The sequence below is a fragment of the Cryptotermes secundus genome, unplaced genomic scaffold, assembly GCF_002891405.2.
Source record: "Cryptotermes secundus unplaced genomic scaffold, Csec_1.0 scaffold1228, whole genome shotgun sequence".
In the NCBI taxonomy this organism is placed as follows: domain Eukaryota; kingdom Metazoa; phylum Arthropoda; class Insecta; order Blattodea; family Kalotermitidae; genus Cryptotermes; species Cryptotermes secundus.
The window spans coordinates 149,409-169,921 of record NW_019745102.1 but is presented as its reverse complement, the minus strand read 5'-3'; the positions used below and the strand labels follow the sequence as shown (position 1 = coordinate 169,921).

At 38.3% G+C, this 20,513-nt stretch overlaps 1 protein-coding gene across 2 annotated transcripts in view; it reads right to left on the bottom strand.

The window, feature by feature from the left end:
- The window catches only part of LOC111875021 (platelet binding protein GspB), a 187,115-nt gene that overhangs the window by 32,982 nt on the left and 133,620 nt on the right, over positions 1 to 20,513 (bottom strand). For both annotated transcript variants that reach the window (XM_033755689.1, XM_033755691.1), the window contains exons 12-16: positions 15,439 to 15,632; positions 15,033 to 15,221; positions 13,300 to 13,458; positions 10,786 to 10,909; positions 9,084 to 9,228 (exon numbers count right to left, since the gene is read on the bottom strand). In XM_033755689.1, the coding sequence (XP_033611580.1) occupies positions 9,084 to 9,228; positions 10,786 to 10,909; positions 13,300 to 13,458; positions 15,033 to 15,221; positions 15,439 to 15,632 (811 nt within the window). The remainder of the gene's footprint in view (positions 1 to 9,083; positions 9,229 to 10,785; positions 10,910 to 13,299; positions 13,459 to 15,032; positions 15,222 to 15,438; positions 15,633 to 20,513) is intronic.

Sequence of the window (20,513 nt, the reverse complement as noted above, 5' to 3'; positions counted from 1 at the left end):
TGCAGCATCCAACTTTGAGGCAGCATCACCAAACACTTCTGTCATGAGATCTGCTCTCATGTGAGGAACTTATCATCCACTGGCTTTCCACAGCCCTTCAGAAGTTTACTCATTAGCAACTTAAATTCATTGATGGAAATCATCATATGCAATTAGTTACCCTCAGCCTGAGATCATATTTTTGCTCATGGCTTAAGAAAACCTACACTGTACAAAATTGATGTTAATCATTCCCAATTAACATACTATTTCAGCACATAAACATATAAAAACTATCACTGCTTATAATGTTGCTGAAAGTACCATGTACTGACTCCACATGAGAAAAGATCAGAGCAAGGAGAATGTTATAATGCAAATAAGTTAGGAATTATACATATAATGTAAAAATTGTGGTGCTTTCTCCCACTTATTTCATTATTTGAAAAGCACTGACTTAGGATGAAAAGATACTGGGCATAAAAAGTGTGTTTCATTTTTCTATTAAACATTTGATTGAAACATTTTTTGCTTCAACAAATATTTGGCATGTTATGCCTGAGAAGGATATATAAATGCTCCCAGGTCTTCATGTACAGTGTCTACTACTAAAAGGTGTTCCTGTGCCTAACTAACTAAGCATCGCGTCATGAAAACGTATCAGGGAGTGGAGGTATATCTCCACTATTTTTGACCTCAGCACTAGATGTACGTGGGTGGTCAGCTTCATGCCCAGAGAAAGAGACCCAAATGCCCACTAGATGGGAGGCTGGGTAGGCCCAGAATCAGCCCAAATGCTGTGGAGAAGAGAAAAATCTCTGCCCTTACCGGGAATCAAGACCTGTTTTACTGCTTAGATTACTCTTTCACCCTGAAGATGGAGGGCATATGTTCCTCCGATACATCGGGCTCTCTCTGAATCACACGGCATTAAAACTCAGGAGACTGTACTCTTCATAGTCACTGCTGTGAGAACCTCAAATCCAACAATTGAGCAGAACTCACTCAATACCAGATTTAATGGAAACCCATTTGATGGTTCTCAAGTTGTTACAAGCGGACAGACCAATGTGGAAAAGCCAATGAGGGCATTCTTACAACTTTTCATTATGAACGCATGAACAAGGAATACTCTGTAATTAAAGCAAATTTAAACTTTCTGTATGAACATGTATGGCATGCAATCACTCTATAACCTTCTCACAGGAGGCAAATAATTACATTACACTCTGGAGGGGAAACATTTCTTCTGACTACCGAATCTCAACAAGCATACCTGACAGCAAATATATGTTTCTTGTTAGAATGCTGTATTGATTCTGGAAAATGTATCAGATACATGTCACACTGTGTTTCAGAGTTCCTGAAAGCAAATGAACTAAATGCTACTGACAGACTGCAATTACTGTACCTGTGCACAGCCTACCTGTGAAGCATTTCCTCTGTGACATCTCTTGCAATTCTACTATAAATCTGTGTATCTCTGCACCTACAGTCAACAATACTTCTGTACAATATTCTTCTGTCTTGTATACAATACATATTCGTTGCTATATAACTTAATCACTCTTAAAGATAGTAACTTCAAGTAATCTAGTATCAATATTATTATATACATATATTAAATGAGGACTTACAGCAAGTCTCAGAAATGTATGCACATCTTTTAGACATTAATCTCAGCTATACACTATTCTTTCTTGTAATGCCCACATTAGATAACTACAGCCATCTTTCTTTGAACTACTTGGGCATTTACAGATCTTTTTTTTTTGTGCTGATGTCATTGGAAAATAAAACAAAATGTTTCAGTTACTAAATATATATTGATATCTCAGAACCAGACTACAGGACAAACTCATAACATAAAGGGACCAAAAGATATTTGAAAATGTGACAGTTTGAATACATGGAGCAAACAATTTAATTTTTCATATGAATAAATTAAATGGAGATTAAATTCAGGCAGCACAAGCAGTACTTGCTATCATTCAGTTCAAAATTCTTTTGTTCTCTCACCCGTTACCTAAAATCATACAAATTAGAATACACAAAACTATAATCTTACTTGCTGGTTTGTTTCTGTATGAAACGTAGTCTCTCACATTAAGGGAAGAATACAGACTGAAGGTGTTTGGGAAAAGGCTGCTGAGAATATTTGAACATACCAGGAAGGAAGAAAGTATCAGGAGGTTGAAGGAAATTGCATAACAAGGAGCTTCACAATTTGTGCTCCTTATCAAATATTAGTAGGTCAATCAAATTGAGGAGATGTGATGGAAAGGGTATATAGCATGCATGGGGGCGCAGAGGAATGCTTATAGGGTTTTGGTGGGAAAGCCACAAGGAAAGAGACCACTAGGAAAACCTACACTTAGGGGGAAGATAATACTAAAATGGATTTTAAAGAAACAGAATGGGAGGGTATGAACTAGATTCATATAGATCAGGTTAGGAACCAATAGCGAGCTCTTGTTAACACATTAATGAACCTTTGGGTTCCACAAAATTCTGGATATTTCTTGAGTGGCTGAGCAACTAATGGCTTCTCAAGAACGATGCAGTTCCATGGAATTAGTTACTTTTAAATACTAATAGTAAGATGGAATGAAGATCTGAGGTTACATTGTTGCAAGAAGAGTAAGTACTGTGTTTGGTGGGGTTACTCTTCAACCCTGAAGATGAAGGCAGTATATTCCTTCAAAACTTCAGTTAACTTCAGCCAGAATATGTGGCAACAGAGACAAGAAGACAGAACTCTTTAAAACTTAACTTTAATTTATAATTATACCTGAATTATAGAAGAAAAATTTAGACATTATTTAGCGGCCTCCGTAGTCTAGAGGTAACGTTCCCACATCATGATTCGTGGTACGCGGGTTCAAATACCCGGCGGAGGTCGTCGAATTTTTAAGGGCGGAAAAATTCAGGGAACAAGTCCTCTGGGAGGGACTTTAAGCTGTGTGTCCCGTGTCGTAACTTTACGGCACGTAAAAGAACCTCATATTCCCAAAGGGGATGACTGAGCCAAATTCCAGGACGTTTCCCACCCAACAATAGCCTCTAAGGCCTCTGATAGATGGGGGAAGCATTACAGACACCGCTAAGCAAGTGGCCAAACTCGCTTGCTTGGCGGGACTGATGGTACGCACCATTTATCGGTAGGGTAAAGAGACTGGTAGAATATCATAGAGGGAAGCACAATAGATCAAACTGGTCGTGGTGCATGGGGAAACCCACCCTCTCTAAATAACTAACTAACTAGACATTATTTCCAGAAGCTAACAGAACCTCGATTACGATGAAAACAATGAGATGAATTCCTGAGGAGTGGGAGGGAAATGGTCATACTTTACTTCAAAATATGATGCCACATCAAGAGACAGAGCTCTTACTGCAGAGAAACATTCCAACAAATGAAATACTAACTGAGCCTTAAATGATTTTAATCTGAGCTAACAAATTTTCAAAGTTTCACAATTTTCCAATGACATTAGCTACATATGTTTCACTATTCCACATTGAATATTGAATTAACTACAGTTGGTCTTTAACATTTTCAGTAAATAACATGTTTCTGCATCACTAAAATTTAATATTGACTTATTTTTATCATAATAATGTTCACACTATGAAATTTTATTTGTATTCAGATTATGACTATTTCTGTAAATACTGCCCTGCTGTCAGAAAATGAATTCTGTGTTTCAGAAATGCCAGATTGCGAGAGGGTTGGCAATATTTCAGAGTCTCAACATACATACAGAATTCTGCATCAAACTGAAATGCTGTTTACAGTATCTCTCTCTAAATTATAATGACATTACATACTAGTACAGCATGACCTTGTGTTATGGAAGGGATGCATTCTTGAAAATGTATCTGTATCATGGAATTCTGTAATGCAAAGCCCAGTCTTCCATGATTCTCATGTTGTACATGGAGATACAGTCATGTGGATAATATTTCAGTATACAAATGTAATAAAAATTCACCTTTACCCTTCAGAAATAATAAGTATATAAAAATAACCTTAAAAAACTTGAAATTTGATAACCTCTTCTTACATACCTTAAAGAGGGGGTTAATTCATTGCAAAGTCTAAAATAATTTGGATATAGTATCCCCACAACCAGCCACTGACATTTGCACCTATACCTGGCAGCCATTAACTACATAACTATATATCCTGTTAGGAGTTAGTTTCTGTTGTTTTTTAGTCTTTCAGCACTTTTAGAAAATTAAACATTTCTCTCATATCTCTGTAAGGATAAATTTATGTTCCACATTTTGAATTTTATGTTCACGTTTTAAAATTTCCATTAGGGAAAAAATTCCATAATCCAAACATCAGCAATGTGAGGGCATATGGTACATTCTATGGTATGATTCTTAGTTATTTTCTGCCCATCTAAACTCTTAACTGCAGATCTATGAAAAAAAGAACCAGATCTAATTAAATGCTGTCATGTTCATAAGAGTTGGCAGTAATACAATACTGAAATATTTAACCTTGGAAATGCAGTATATAACAATAATTACCTTTAGTATTTCATAGTGTGAACATTTTCACGGTTGAAATTCACTTCCTTGACACCTGTCCACAACTGGTCTCAATTCTTCACTGTGTCAACCCTACAACCCCAGGCAGATGATATAAAATTGCAACATATGCTTACATAAATAAGATCTGTTTCCTTCTCTAGGCTCACTAATCAAATATGTCCAATCTCTAAAAGATACATAATATAGGCTCTCAAAAGTGGCCTAGGAGAGGAGGTTACCAGATGACGGCAACATAACTATTTTAACCATTCAAAAACTATGAACGATATTTTAATGCAGTAACAGAGTCGAATTTTCAAAAATTTTTCTGGCGAATTTTATATTTACTTCTCATCTTCCATTTCATTGTAATGAGATCTTTTGATCCCAAACTTATTTTAGGAAAGAAAATGATAATTTTTTATTCATTTATATCCATGGCAACACAGCTACAATTTCCATTGGCAAAAGAACTCACACATGTTTGAAATGTCCAGGGGATGGGAGAAGGGGTGTATACTTTCACTGACAATGTTTATCATCCAGAGTTAAGTACCCTGCTACTATGGTGGTGGAGGCCAGGTTTAAACTTTCTGTCTTCTGAGATATAGCTTGTGTAATGTGTGACAGTCAACCAATATTTTGGTGGAACATACCACCTACATCTTCAGGGGTGAAGAGTAAGCCAAACAAGAGACTAACATGAAGCTTGGATTACGTTTTGACCCTGAAGATGGAAGTGATATGTTTCTCCGAAACGCTGTTTGACTTTCACTGGGCTGCGAGGTGTTATATTCACAGCCGCTACTGTGAGAACCCCAAATTCAACATATTTCAAATTTGGTAGTAAAGTAATTTATATTGTAAACAATGTGATGCTAGGGCCACCACGGCTTACCAAGCCCGCAAATATACTGTGACAGTGATGTGACACACAGGCAATGAAGCTGGGCAGCGTACAGTGGTTCTAGGTGAGTTACTCATTCATAGCATGGAAACAGACAAAGAATTAATGTGGAAGTCAAACTGTAAAACCAGAACCAGCCATGGCTAACATGATACTACTCAGGATTACTGGGTTTTTGGACTTTGTCCATCATCTGATATTCTACAGAACACAACTCTTAAGAAACTGGATCTGATTTCCTCCTCACCTAACCTACCTTGTTGGGTCCATGAGAAACAGCTAACCTCAGTCACTGGTGTCTCCCACCCCCCTCACCCAAGGACAGAAACAGACCAGGATTCTAAAACGTTGTGTTCTTTTGTATTCTTTAGAATACCAGATGATGGACAAAGTCCAAAAACCCACGGGATATACATAATGACTATGCTAACAATCAGATTGCTAAATCTACTATTACAAATTTTCTTGGAATAATTATCGACAATATGTTGACATGGAAAGGACATATCAACTGGCTTATGTCTAAATTAGGTTCAGCCTGTTATGCAATCAGGGTCATTAAACCTTATGTCACAGAAAACAATAAGAATGATTTATTTCTCATAATTTCATTCTGTTATGATTTATGGTATAATTTTTTGGGCAATTCTCCCCATCGTATTCATATTTTTAGACTACAGAAAAGGGTAATTAGAATTATTACTAATTCTAGAAGTAGAGACTCTTGCAGGGAATTGTTTAAGAAACTGAAAATTTTGTCCCTCCAATCACAGTAAATATTTTCTCTCGTTATTTATGCTTAAAAACACAGAACAATTTAAATTTGACTGTGAGATTCATAGCAATAATACCAAGACACAATAACAATTTCCATCATCCAATATGTAATTTAACAATATTCCAAAAAGGAACATACTATTCTGGAATCAAAGTTTTTAATAATCTTCCTTCTAGCACAAAGAACTTAGCTCATAATACGAAACAATTTAGATTTACTCTAAAAAGATTTCTACTCTTAAATTCATTTTACTTACTGGAGGAATATTTTAACTTCGATATTAATTAACGATCTTGGTCTGTTATGCACTGGATGCCTAGTAGTATGCTTTTATGTTTCACTGTTCTAGTCTTGTGTCATATTACATAATATGTTGCATGCTTTTACATATATATTCTATAACTGTTTTAATGATTTACTCATTGTGATTTGTCTTCGGTAACATGTATAATCGTTACGGATTAAGTATAATTAGTTTTTATTTACATAATTGATGGGATTTGTCCTGTTGTCTTTGACTATTTTCATATCCACTGATCTTCCAGCCATATATGGAAATTCTAGATGTAAACGAATGAATGAATGAATGAATGAATGAATGTTACACACAATCATCAAAACCCTTTAAAATCAACATATTGCTGTTTATTTTACTTTGAACATTTATCAATCTACATTGTCCAGGAATGGAGGATTTATCATCTACCAGTTTTATTTAATGGGGGTAATGACCAGTTTCACTTGGGGGGGCGCTAACAGTTTAACGTCCAGGAATACAGGGTTCTAAATCACATAGCACGGTGGGGTTGGAAGCTTCATTTTAAACTGGGGGGGGGACAGATCAGTTCTGAGAAACTGCAATTCTGAACCATGTGATGCATCACTGCAACGAAACAATACATGGCAACCAAAAGTTAAGCATAAACTTAAACTGAATTTATTTTAATTAGAACATGACAAATGCCTGTACTTATTTTGGATGAGTACAGTTGCTGGGGTTGCTTACAAGGGATGTCACAATGACATGCATTTGCAATACCTGGGGACATTCTCTGACCTTCCTGTAACTAGTTACCCTTGATCTCATCCTGGCAAGTGCTCTGGCCTAACAATTGCTAATTGTTGCCAGAATTACAAGAATGGAAGCATATGGATTTATTTTTCTTAAGTTCATGGAAAGTACATCAGCACACCTAATTAGCACAAATTCTCTTTACCATTCACATTTGGGATGACAAATTGTTTATCTGAAGCACTTAACTTCTTCTAATAAATCTAATCTAATGTATTATTCAATTTTGGTGTAAGAATGGATTATATATATACATATATATTTCTAATTTAAGCATAAATATATCTGTCATGAAGTCACAACAAAATGTGTCCACTTCTAAAAGCGATGTTACACATGTCTTTTTAAACTCTAAATTATTTGATTCCTTTTGTTTCAGTCTAAGCTGAGACAGAACTTTAAGTATACAATGGGACTGCTTACCCAGCATGAGGCCTTGAAAGTACAAATTTATATTCTTTTATACTGTAACCTTCTAGGTCATTACTTCATGTAGTCTGGTAGGCTGATAACAAAGTTTTGGATGAACATAATGCTTCAGCCTTTTACTATGAAAATATCTCCATACAAAGGTAACTTCCAGAAGGTGGAAGAAGGGTGTTCCTCCAAAACACTGGTAGCCACTGACCAGGCAACATAATGTTATAACATACAAGATCTCAATCTACGTTAGCATGTTTATTTGGCACCTCAGTTTTCCCAGGTTTAAACCCTACAGAGTGAACCATATATTCAAAAGCTTCCACCTCCGTTAATAGGAAAGCCCCTTCCTTCTAAAATTTCCATATGATTTTCATGGGTAAAATACATTTCACACAATGCTGACACTTGAATCACATATATGTAACCTGGCCTCAAAATGGATTAATATAAATCCTGTGAACATTTAGATTTGGGCTATGTGGATCAGTTGGGGGAAAGCTTCCAGAAGACTTTCAACCTGAATATTCAAGGCCTCTTGCTTGGACAATCCTTATACAAAGTTCTACCCAGATGGACTAAACAACTTCAGGTACAAGAACACAAGACGCTGAACAAATGAGCAGATGTAACTGTAACATCACATTTCATGACCAAACACATTCATTCCCATATCTGAATTCGATCATTTGCCAGTGTTTTGTCCATATTACCACATCTGACCTAGACTGAATAGTGACATACCCTGACAAGCCAAATATTCCTTTTTCAGAACAGATTTTGAGCATGTAGTTTCTTGTCACTAAATTGTGTTGATATCTATGATTCTATGAACATACAGTGATAGTTTCCTATGCTCCTTGTTCATTTTATGACACTGTCAGTATATAAGACTATACAGTGCCAAATGGTATGATCACAGGTTATAACAAACTGGAAACCACTTGGAAGAAAGCAGCCATGATTTAACTGAGGTACTATCTTGGCTTTTATCTGGAGGGACTGAGAAAAACCATAAAAACCCTCAGCCAAGATAGCCAGTGTCCTCACTGAGATCTGAACAAAAGATATCCCAAATATACCAACCTGCTTGGTGTTACGCTTTCCTGCACCACGAAATAATTCAATCACTAATAAATTGCTGAAAGTGTCTGGGCTATAGACAAGCCAGCATCAAAACTGCAAGGAGGGAAATGCTAAGATACTGACCTCTGATAAGCAAACATGGACCAAATAAAACAGATTATGTGTTACTTTCAGAGCCTCATCAAACACGCATCTTAATGCACCACCGAGCTTATCTTGAGGTGATGTGCTTCACGTTATTGACAGCCCTGTTCACCTCAGCTTGGTATTCCTCCATCTGGCAGAAGATGACATACCTTGCCGGCAGAACAAGAGCTTCCAGCTCTGTTGCCAGATGACGTCGTATAATGTTCTTTGACGGTGGAATACCCAAGGCTGTTGCCATCGTGTCCCCATTGAATGATGGCTCCAGAACGACTAGTGCCCCATGTACACCACTGTCTGCAATTGAACATATTCACTGAAAGCATTAGTCATCTGTGCGGTGCATTTTAGGAGTTTTGAAGGATTAAATACCACTGCTTTATCCTCTGCCTGGCAATGAACTAATTTAACCAGAAGGCTTCCACCTTTCATGGTAGATCACAGTCAGTGCAGATTCTGTCCCCGCGTAATGGCATTAGGATGCAATACTGACATTTCAGAATTCCATACCGGCTGTGTCTTCAAGTCAAAGTCGCTACCCAATGGGCTCTACTCAGTACTCTCACAGTATAGGTCAGCACAAACTGTTCTATTGGATTTGGCATGATGAACCCATGGAGCTTACTCACCAAGGCAACTTTATTTATACTTCAGCACAGGCAACAGAGGTCCATATCGCTGTGAAGTGGAATGTAGAATACAGAGTGGCATGTAGACCTGTTGCTAGGCATCGAGCACAAATTAAGCAGTCATATAATAGCTGCTGCTAAGTAATGGCTCTGTAAACAATGGCCATTACTAGGTAATGGCCACAACAGACAAGCACACAACAATGGAAGAGCTGATGGGGGCAGTGTTCTCTGTGTGGTCCATGCCAAGGCTATATAACAAGGGCCAGTTGCCATAAGAAGGGTCTTAGAGTCTTGAGACGGCAGTGTGAAGCATAGGAGGTTGGTTTGAGATGGCCGCCAGCCTGGGAGTTTTAGTCAGTGGAGTTGAGCGAGTTGGTTAGTGAGTGAGTGAGTGAGTTAGTTAGAGGACTGCTGTGGTTCAGTCCTTGTTAGCTGCTGCTGTTAGAAGCTGGTGGCTGACACATGGGTGCAGTTCAGAAACCCAGAGGAAGGGGAATGTCTGCCGTTGGAAGCCGTTATCTGAAAACTTGTGAAGACATAGCAGACTGAGAAGACCCAGTACATGCTGTAGTGAACGGCTGAGTGTGTGAATTAGCGACAGTGTTATAGTTACTTGTAGTCGGATCCGTAAGTGTTCAATAAATCCCATTATCAATCCAAACAGCATATATAATCACACTCAATCGCATAATAATATGTTCATTTATTTATGTTACTTGATTCATGCTGGTTACTTGTTTGGCTTACTCTTTAACTCTGAAGATGCATGCAGTATGTTCCTGTGAACATCGGTGAACTTCCACCAAATCTCTGGGCATCACATCTCGTAAGATAGTAATTTTAATTTAATTATTTATGGACTTTTTTAATGCTGATGACAGTAATTCAGGTTATATAGCCTCAGATGGTAGGACGATTCAGCCATAATGAATTGGGAAGGATGTGGACGGAAGTAGCCATGGCCTATTTAAGAGATACTTGCCTGGAGGAATGGAAGAAAACCAAGAGAAGCCTCAGTCACTATAGCCAGTTTTTTGGCATAGATTGGAATGTGGGGACATCTTAGGGCAGCACTTCAGTAATGTACCCTTGCATGCATAAATTCTATACCAAATTTAAAAACCGGCCCTGTATTGTCATATCAATCAAATCACATGTTTGCGTCTTCATTCCAGACAACAACACAGTGTGCAAGAATCACTTTACACAAGTAATTCCTTACCTTTGAGATTCTCAGCATATTCACCCAGGTCAATGTTTCGGGCCCATCTGATGAATCTCTGATTGGTCCACACAAGAGGGTCTGCATCAATGCTCTCACACTGATGTCTTCGCACAGCGAGAGCCTGCAGGACAGAGTCAAAGGTTAAAAGTTCTGAAATTCTGCACTTCTATCATTCAAAATTAAATGTAACCAAACGTAATTCTTGATGTACACTGTACAATAAACACAGCAATGAGTTCTGGTGATACAGCATATCTTAAATACAGATATCCTCCCAAGTTATGCAACAGCTGTATTTCGTAGAGTAAAGAGTGGCCATATGATTCAAAATTTTTATCATTCCATTGGTTTTACTGTCTTTTACTTTGTATTGAAATTTACAGAAAACAATTAACTTAAATCCAGCCATTGAGGTTAGCTTTCTCTAATTGACTAACAGAGTAGATGTCTCCCACCCCTTCATCTGAGGATGAAAACAGATCCAGATTCTGAAACGTTGTGTTCATCAGTGTTCTTTAGAAAACAGGTGATGGACTAAATCCAAAAACTCAGTAATCCCAAGGTTAACGCCACTGTCAGAACCCTCTAGAATCAACTCTGACATTCACTTCAGTCAATACATATCCTAATTTATTTTTTGTTTCAGGCAAATAATTTCATTATTTGTTTGTAAGGGTTGCTCTTCTGCCCTGAAGATGGAGACAGCAGGATCCTCTGAAACTTTTCTACAAACCTACCTATTATCATGACATCACATCCCAGAAAATAATGTAGGTGGCTATCGTTATAATGGCAGTTGTATACATGAAAATGATTATATATTGTGACGTATTGCTAGGCAACAGCTCTGTAAACATGTTCCAACACAAAATAATGGGAGCTGTGTTCTCAATGGATGAATGTTACAGCTTCTTGCTAGGCAGCAGTCAGCGTGCCAATGAACTGGCCGGATGGCAATCATGTTGTAACTCCAACAGAGGCATCACACAACAGAGGAAGCTGTGTTTTCTGTGTGTTGGTCTGTGCAGAGGCAATATAATGCAAGTCTGCTCATTATTAGATTATACTAGAGAGCTGATTTCAGTGGAGTTGCAAATTCAGACTAGGAGATTCCAGCCATACAGTGGATTTGAGAGAGAGTATTAGGATTGGGAACCGGGTCAAAGAAGACTTCATAGTGATTTGAAGTGATCGTTCCTGTGTTAAAATCCAATGCCAGGAGACGACTAGTGGAAACTGAGAACCCAGTGCGTGTGCAAACAGTGAACTGGAAAGTGTGTAATCAGCGATAGTGCTGTCTTGACTGTAATTAAGAGAGACTGTAACTGAAGTGCCAATAAATCCAATCTTCTGATCTAGAACCCAATATTCGTCACATGTACCCCCTTATATGTGACAATATATCTGAAATTCAGTGAAGGAGTAGGGAATGGTAAGTGAGTCAGGCTGTTGGGGTCAATCAAGGGAACCGCACACACAACTCACTGGCCATGTCTGGCAGCTGCTATTGGTGCTCCTCGTGATACTGGAATAAAGCTGTCAATTTGTGAAAACACATATAGCGGAAGCGTATACAACTAGAGGCCTGTGTAATCTGGCTTTAATACATTTCACTATCTGAAAAAGGGCAAGGTACTTGTAAATTCGATATTAGGAGGGGCAGAGGGTTAAAGCATTAAAAAATTATTTACATAAGCATTCTTTTTATACTGTGGATGATTCTCTATGCATAAAGCTAGACAAGTATTTCTGATGGCAATCATGACATCATTGTACCAATATTTACAGTGTTATATTATTTTTTCCTTTTTTCAAGAAAATCTTTTAATNACATGTTGGTGTATTACACTGAGTCATACCATGGTTGTGGTTGGTGGGGGGGGCTATGGGAGTTTCTAGTGATGATTACTCTTTGGGCCCTAAAACAACAGAGTATTTCTCTAAAAGTGTATGTCCTACCAACTTTCCATCATCCTTCCACGATGCACCATTCCCTCTTCCCTTCCTTCCAATCCCAGTGTAACCCACCCCTGATGAACAAAGACCTGACCTGCCTTTTCCAACATGGCTTAACCCCAGCAGAGGAAGTTAAGCAACAATGTGTGGTGTGAGCACTTGAATGGGGACAGCTTAGGGACACCATATGCTGATGGCTTTTGGTGGACATGGTGACCCTTACAAGGGCCTTTTTTTTTTATGATTCCCATACACTGTTTCTAATTGCCTGGAGCAGGCTCTGACCCCTACCTTTCTCATTTTCCTGGGTCTGTTGGACCATCAACCTATATGATAACAATAATCACACGCTCTTGTAACTTCCATACCGAAGATGGAGACAGCCTACAGTTAGGATCAAGAGTAACAGACGCATAACAAGTGACAACTTAAGTAGGAACCCACACAAGGGTACAGGTTTGTTTGTTTAGTTTCTGCAGCTTATCCTTCTATGAGATTTCTCTTACTGAAGTGGTGTTATGAAAAACCAGTAAAACAACAAAACCCTGAACTCACCTGTCGGTCATACTTCATCATGCGCAGTAGGTGGATGCCGTGTACCACCGATGCCTGATGGAACTTCCTTGTGACTCCAAGGAACTTTTCTAGCTCCTTCTTGCTAAGATGGTCCAGCATCCTTGCATCCACCATATTGGTGGCAAAATTCTCTGAATACTACACAGAGCAGAACATGAGAACGTTACACATTATCTGGCAACTCAGTGAGAACACAGCAGGAACATGACTGCTGTGAGTGCAGGCTATAAAATGGGATGGGAGCAAGGAAAATGTCTTACATAAAGACGGACCCATAGCCAATCTCTGAAAGTGGAATTATTAATCATAAAGTGTAGCAACACTTCCACACATATAATTTAATAAGTAAGTAAGGCAGGAAAAGTGTGCATAATGTAACAGTTCTTATATGATTTCTTCTCTCTGTTTAATGTCGCAAAAACTGCAAGACTTAAAGGAAAAAATGTTAAAAAACTATCCCCGTAACAGGCCGTGGAGGTCCATAGGGGTTGGAGACGTTGAGGCTCCTATATTTTCCAGATAATAGGCTCACAGATGGCAGTGAGGTTGTCAGCTTTACACGCCAGCCACCCTTTACTCCCAGGAAGATTCCTGTACTCATTTCTGCAAGAGGCTGAGTCGACCCCAAGATTACAGTGCAGCTGGAAGGATTAGGCGAATTGAAAAATCCAATAACCTTACCAGGATTTGAACCCACAACCTTCTGGCTTGTAGCATAGTGCCTAAACCAACTATGGTATGGTGTCCCCACTTCAGAAAAAGTATACTAGGCCTAACGATGATTGCTTCCTACCATTCCTTTCCAATTCATTACACATAAATCTGCCAGAACGTTAAACTGGAAAAAGTACATCAACATTAGGCTAATGGTTCTAGTTAAGTAGTGGTGAAATATTGCTCTTCTCTGATCTACATTTGCATTTACATTTATGTTTATTTTCAATTCATGGATCCAATCATCTCCCCGTAGGGCTGGATATAAAACATGTCATACATTACAAATCCATGATGACTACACATCATACGTCCTTGCTCCAATAAAATGTATAATCAGGCCTCACGCAGACAGCACAAGTTGTCAAGACAACACACATAGGCCATGGAAGAACCACTGTCAAATTGACACCTTGCCATTCCACACACACTGGCAAGCCATATCATCAGTACAGTTCCATTATTACACAATAAAATTCATAACAAACACAGCCATCATACGTACTGCCACACTACAACAAGCACACAGACCATTTATTAACTCTTTAACTTTTGAGCTCCTTACATGCTCGACAAATTTGTCAATACAGTAAAATGAGTTGCTTCACAAATAATTTCATAAAACAAACCTAAACTGATTTTTATCATTTATTAAAACTGAGATATTTGACCTAGTTCAAGGTCTGTTAACCACTGCTAAATAAGTGAAAAGGCCGTGAAATATGGCACTTGCCTGAGTCCGAAGTCTGGTAGCTACTGCTAGATAAATGAAGTGGCCATGAAAAATGGCACTTGTCTGAGGTGGTCCAAGGTCTGGTAACTATTGTCAGATAAGAGGAGTAGCCATGAAACAAGGCACTTGCATGAGCTAGTACAAGGTCTGGTAACTATTGTCAGATAAGAGGAGTAGCCATGAAACAAGGCACTTGCATGAGCTAGTACGAGGTCTGGTAACTACTGCCAGATTGAGCGAAATGGACATTAAACATGGCACTTGCCTGAGCTAGTCCAAGGTCTGGTAGCCACTCACTTGACACCCAGGTGTGACCCAGCTGGGCAATGCAGGGATACCGCACCAATGCTGGATGCCTGTGCTCCTCAATGGCCAAGCGCAGTTTCTTCCGGTGCATTGGGTGCGTGATGCCTAACCCCACTTCCAGTTCCACATCACTCAGCTCTAAGAGCACCTGAGCACACAGTAACATCACTCCATCTCTCCCATGAAGCAGAGTTCTATTACACAACTTTTATATAAGAAATTAAAAACTTACTGTACTTCACAAAGTAAAATTTCAGTCTCTTTAGTGGTGAGCTGATTTTAAACCTACTAATACAACTCATTGCCTGTGTCCACAGGCAAACGGGATCTTCTAAGTAGCAGTCAGTCCTTGCATTTGTGCTCACCTTGCCGCTTTTAACGTTCTCAGCACAACGAGGACCATACTGGGGCATGCCAAGTGCAATCTCAAGCCACGCTAAGACAGTGGGAGCTCGCCATCGCTCCATGGGAATGGAAGCAGCTTCTCGCAATAACCGAAGTTTCTCTGCATAGCCTTCCTCTGTCAGTGGTGACCAACTGCGGTAGGGATCTACTGCTTCTGTGGAATCAGTTATGGCACATTAATTGCAATAGTACCTACATGTTTTAGGAACAGGAAACAACTGATATAACTACAGGAACGTGATCTAGAATTCCTCCTTTTATAAGATTTTTTAGACACATAAGCTATGTATGTTCCTTCAGTTTCTGGTAATGCCATAAAATGATATCTTTGTTGGTCGCTGTTGAATGTTTGAATTTTGGACATGGTCTTTTTTTGTGATGACAAGTGATGGTCACTCCCCATGTGGAGACAGGTTAGAATACCCTCACTATAGCCTTGCAAGTCGTAGAAGGTGATGAAAAGGGAACCCGGTGTCTGTAAAAACATTTGTCACAAAATCCAAGAATGTGAAAACCAGATGCAATATGGCTCAAGAAGGGCTGTCTTGCCAATGATACGGTAAGTAATGGTCACAGGAATCAAAGAATTTTAGAAAAAATTTATCTGGAAATATACATCATTTAAAGTAATAATAAATGACAACAATTTATTCACACCTCAATTTGATTGTAGTACATTTGGAGTATTGCTAGTACTGTTAATTGATTAATAATATTTTTATGAATTGGTTACTTATCACCAATTAATAATGGTTGATTCATCTTTTGCTTTCAGGTATTACTGCAAACTTTGTTACACAAGTGTTATTGCCCTGTATGTCAATTATGTCAATTAAGGGGAAAGCATTATAAATTAACCTCTTCTTCTTTTAGGTAATAAATACACGTTTTCAATCATAAAATGATAAACGACTTACTTTTCTTGGCACTATACGTTTCTAACAATGATCTGACCCTCCATCCAAGGAGTCCTACAGCTCTCCTGAATAAGGACTGGAAGACATGTGCAATCAATGATTCCAATCCCTAAACTGGGCAGTAGTGACAAGAAAAAAAAGAATAAACCATTATTAAAGAATGGGTAAAATACTAATCAAATGAGAGTACTCTGAGAATACTCCAAACGTACTACACTGAGAATAATGTGCAACTAATGGTAAAAGTAAAAAGTAAAGTAAAGCCATCCCTGTACCAGGCCGTGGAGGCCCATAGGGTTGTGAGACGTTGAGGGTCCCACATTATCTAGACAATCGGCTCAAAGATGGCGGTAAGGTTGTCAGCCTTATGTGCCGGCCGGGCTTTACTCCCCAGGAAAATTATTTAATTAATTCCTGGTACTTGTTTCTGTTAGAGGCTGAGTCAACCCCTGGGCCATAGTGTGGCTGGAAGGATTTGGTAAGCTGAAAAAATCCAATGACCTCATCGGGACTTGAACCCACGACCTATGGTTCCAACTTATTATAATGACAGGTGTAAATTTGGACACATCCAAAAGGGAAACAGTTGACAGCAATGTCACGAAGAAAGTACGATACATAAAACTTGAAAATACCTTCAGAAATGGAACATGTGCGATTCATGCCAGCATACTGTCTACCCACAGCAACAATGCAATACAGATGCTGCACACAAGGAGACTGTGGAAAACGCAGGAAAAGATAGAAGCACTGATAGTGTGCTTTACTTTGGAGTGGGGAAATACAATATCCAAACTCTGTGAGGAAGAAGAAATGATGAAGGAAAAGACCATTACTACATTTATGTGAACATGGCAATGAATCTTTGGGTTTCTTAAAAGCTGATAATTTCTTCAGGTCAGTGACATGTGAAGTTCGTTAACTGACAGAATTTTGAAATTAGGGGTCAACACGAATAATAGGATAAATTCACACAAGATTATATTGCGCCTGTTACAGTTTTGAAGCAACCATCCCCAACATGCAATCCTGTTTTATCAGTTATGGCAGGAGAATTCTAAATCTTCAATATTGGTGACATGCTGTTTAAAACGTATGGTAATAAAACAGGCAGAAAACTTGAGTAAAATAAGTGGCAATGCACGAATACCAGGTGTAGAATTCACTAACCTTGAAAACACATAACAAACAAGATCCATTGAAAGTGTTACCTATACAGATAACTTCACTGCAACAGACATTTGATATATCTTCCTAAATTACTGGTGAAACTTCCTAATAAACAATTTATTCTGTACAATTCTGCCTCTGTTTAGGAAGAAACATAAACCTCAAATATTACAAGAAACATAACGTTACTGTTAAGCCTCCTGAAGTAATATTTCAGCCACATTTTGAAAGCATAACTTATTTAACTATTCTTTCAATAGACTATATGGCATAACATCATAGATGAAAGAACTCTTTGTAGCCACTGCTGTGAGAACCTCAGGCCATGCATATCCTTTCTTCAATTTAAACAAATAAGTTATTTTTTCCAATGGAACAAGAGAATTAAGCTCAGACATAAACTAAACAAATATTTCTAGTGAAGAAGGCAGTCTTCTGGGATTTGGCACTGTGTATATGTGGTGTTAACCGAGGTTTCGGAGGAACGTATCGCCTCCATCTTCAGGGTAGAAGAAAAAGTATAAGAAATCTGCAAGCGACAAGACTGTGAGAACGGTAAATTTACCGTTCTCACGGTCTTGTCGCTTGCAGTCTGCTTTTACCGTTCTCACGGTCTTGTCGCTTGCAGATTTCTCATACTTTTTCTTCTACCCTGAAGATGGAGGCGATACGTTCCTCCGAAACGTCGGTTAACACCACATATACACGGTGCCAAATCCCAGAAGACTGTTTTCTTCATAGTCACCGCCGTGAAAGCCTCAAATCTTACAAATATTTCTAGTGATTTGGAGAAATATGATAAAAGTGTATCTAAAATATGAAATCATTCTGTATGCTAGAAATATGATAAAAGTGCATCATTTGAAAAATAATATTATGCTGCATGCTGGGGAGAACAGTTTGACAGTAGCTACATTGTGAACCTTATGTTCATCTCAGTAATCCTGCATTGCCTTAATATAAAATTAAAGTTGACAAAAATATGGTAGGGACTGGGAAGGAAGCAACCTGGGTCCTCTGAATACACATCAGGTGCACTGCTCTCTAAGCATCATCATTTCCCTATGTCAGGCACATCTGCGTTATGTTAATGTTACAAATGGTAAGGGCTCATAATATTCCTCTCTCTTCCACCACATATTTCTGCTCTATTTTCAAATAAACTTATTACACAAGACAACAGCTGCAATATCTCTCTTCAAGCATTGACTGCAACATGATCCATTTCTTCACACTGTCTCGATTTATGTCAAAGAGCTTCATTATTACAACATTCACAGATAATAAGATTTTGCGAGAAGCTTCAATTTTCAAATTACACAACACTACACATTTAAATAGCTTCCTTAATAATAAAAGTACTAGCATGGTTCACGCCTTACTTCATCCATGAACACTCTAATTTAAGTTTTAATAGATATTTTTAAAAATGTATTACACTAAAGGTGCCAAGCATGCCTTTCTTTAAGAAAACTAATATTTTTAAAGCATACAACTAATTTAGATGCATTTATGAGATATTTTCAAAAGTAGATGGTGCTAACCCAGACTCCTGATATTCTTGTGATGATTATAGTTGAGTTATCTATAAAATTGGAGGGAAAGACAGTTCGTTCTCTTCCAAACAATACAGCCCCACATCCGTGTAAGAGAATCAGAGGAGGTTGAACCATCCTGGCACAAACTCCAGAGGTTTCATCATCAACCAGTGAAGACAGAGAAAGGTGTGCCTGGCAACTTAGAGATTAAGAGCACCTGACATGTAATCAGGTGATCCAGATTCAAGTCTTGCCCAAGTTATCTTAACGTTCAGTCATACATAAAAAAAAAAACATAACATAACCCATAGAAATGACAAACATGAGCAAATCTTGAGTGAGATTGAGAACTATCTTTCTAAACATTGTTACAATTTCAATTGTTTCCCATCACATGCACATTAACACAATCTACCAGACAATAACAGAACAACACCACAGTGCAATGTGACAACTATAACTATTTTGCATCACGAATCACAACCACATAATAAGGTGTATAATATTAGGTGAGAATGCTTATTCTGGTCGACCAATGATTCTTGAACTAGCCAGTAATATCAAGCTACTCATTCAAAGTTTGCATCAACAGACAAGAAATAGTCCTACCAAATACACTGTGACATAAGCCAGAATGTTTGTAGTTTCAGTTTATTCTGCAGAAGAGATGTGGGGGGGATAATATTTTTACAGAAGCCTGCATCTGTAACTGGTTAACAGACTTACAAGAGAAATGACCAAAATGCCTCAGCTGAGGAAAGAACAAGGATTTTGGAGGGCACTAGAATTAGAATTTAAAGGAAAGGAACCTATCAGATGACCCAGAACAAGACAGTTCAACCAGGTCCTAAAAGGCATCAGAAGGAGAGAAACAGTTATCAAAAAGGGAAAGACCATAGAAAGATGGAAGAGACTGCAAACTTTCTGCCCACTACTTGTATAAAATAGAAATGATGCTAGGAGCAGGGGAGAAGAAAAAGGAAGAGGTGTGGGGAATCAGAATTTAAACTGATATTTTGTTTTGCCATAATCTACAAGGAATACCTTTCCAACATGTGAGAGTGACAGAACACTAAGAGGCGCTAAGATAGAGAAACCCAAAGTAGAAGGGGCTTTCATCATTCTTAAGAGGCATTACTGATTACTAAGTGGAACCTTTCATTTAAGACTGTTTCTCTTTATACAAGTTATCAGTACTAGCAATGTTATGCGCTTTGGTTGCATACTTCTGACATAGATGGTGAACTGAAAATATTATCAAGAAAATTTTGATATCATGAAGAACCACTCTAACTGAACAATAAATCTGGACCTCTATAATGTGTGGCTATTAAATCTACAGGTTGAAGAGTAATTCACTACCCATATGGCTGTGCCATAGCTTGGGAACACCACGTGCCGTTGGCACTT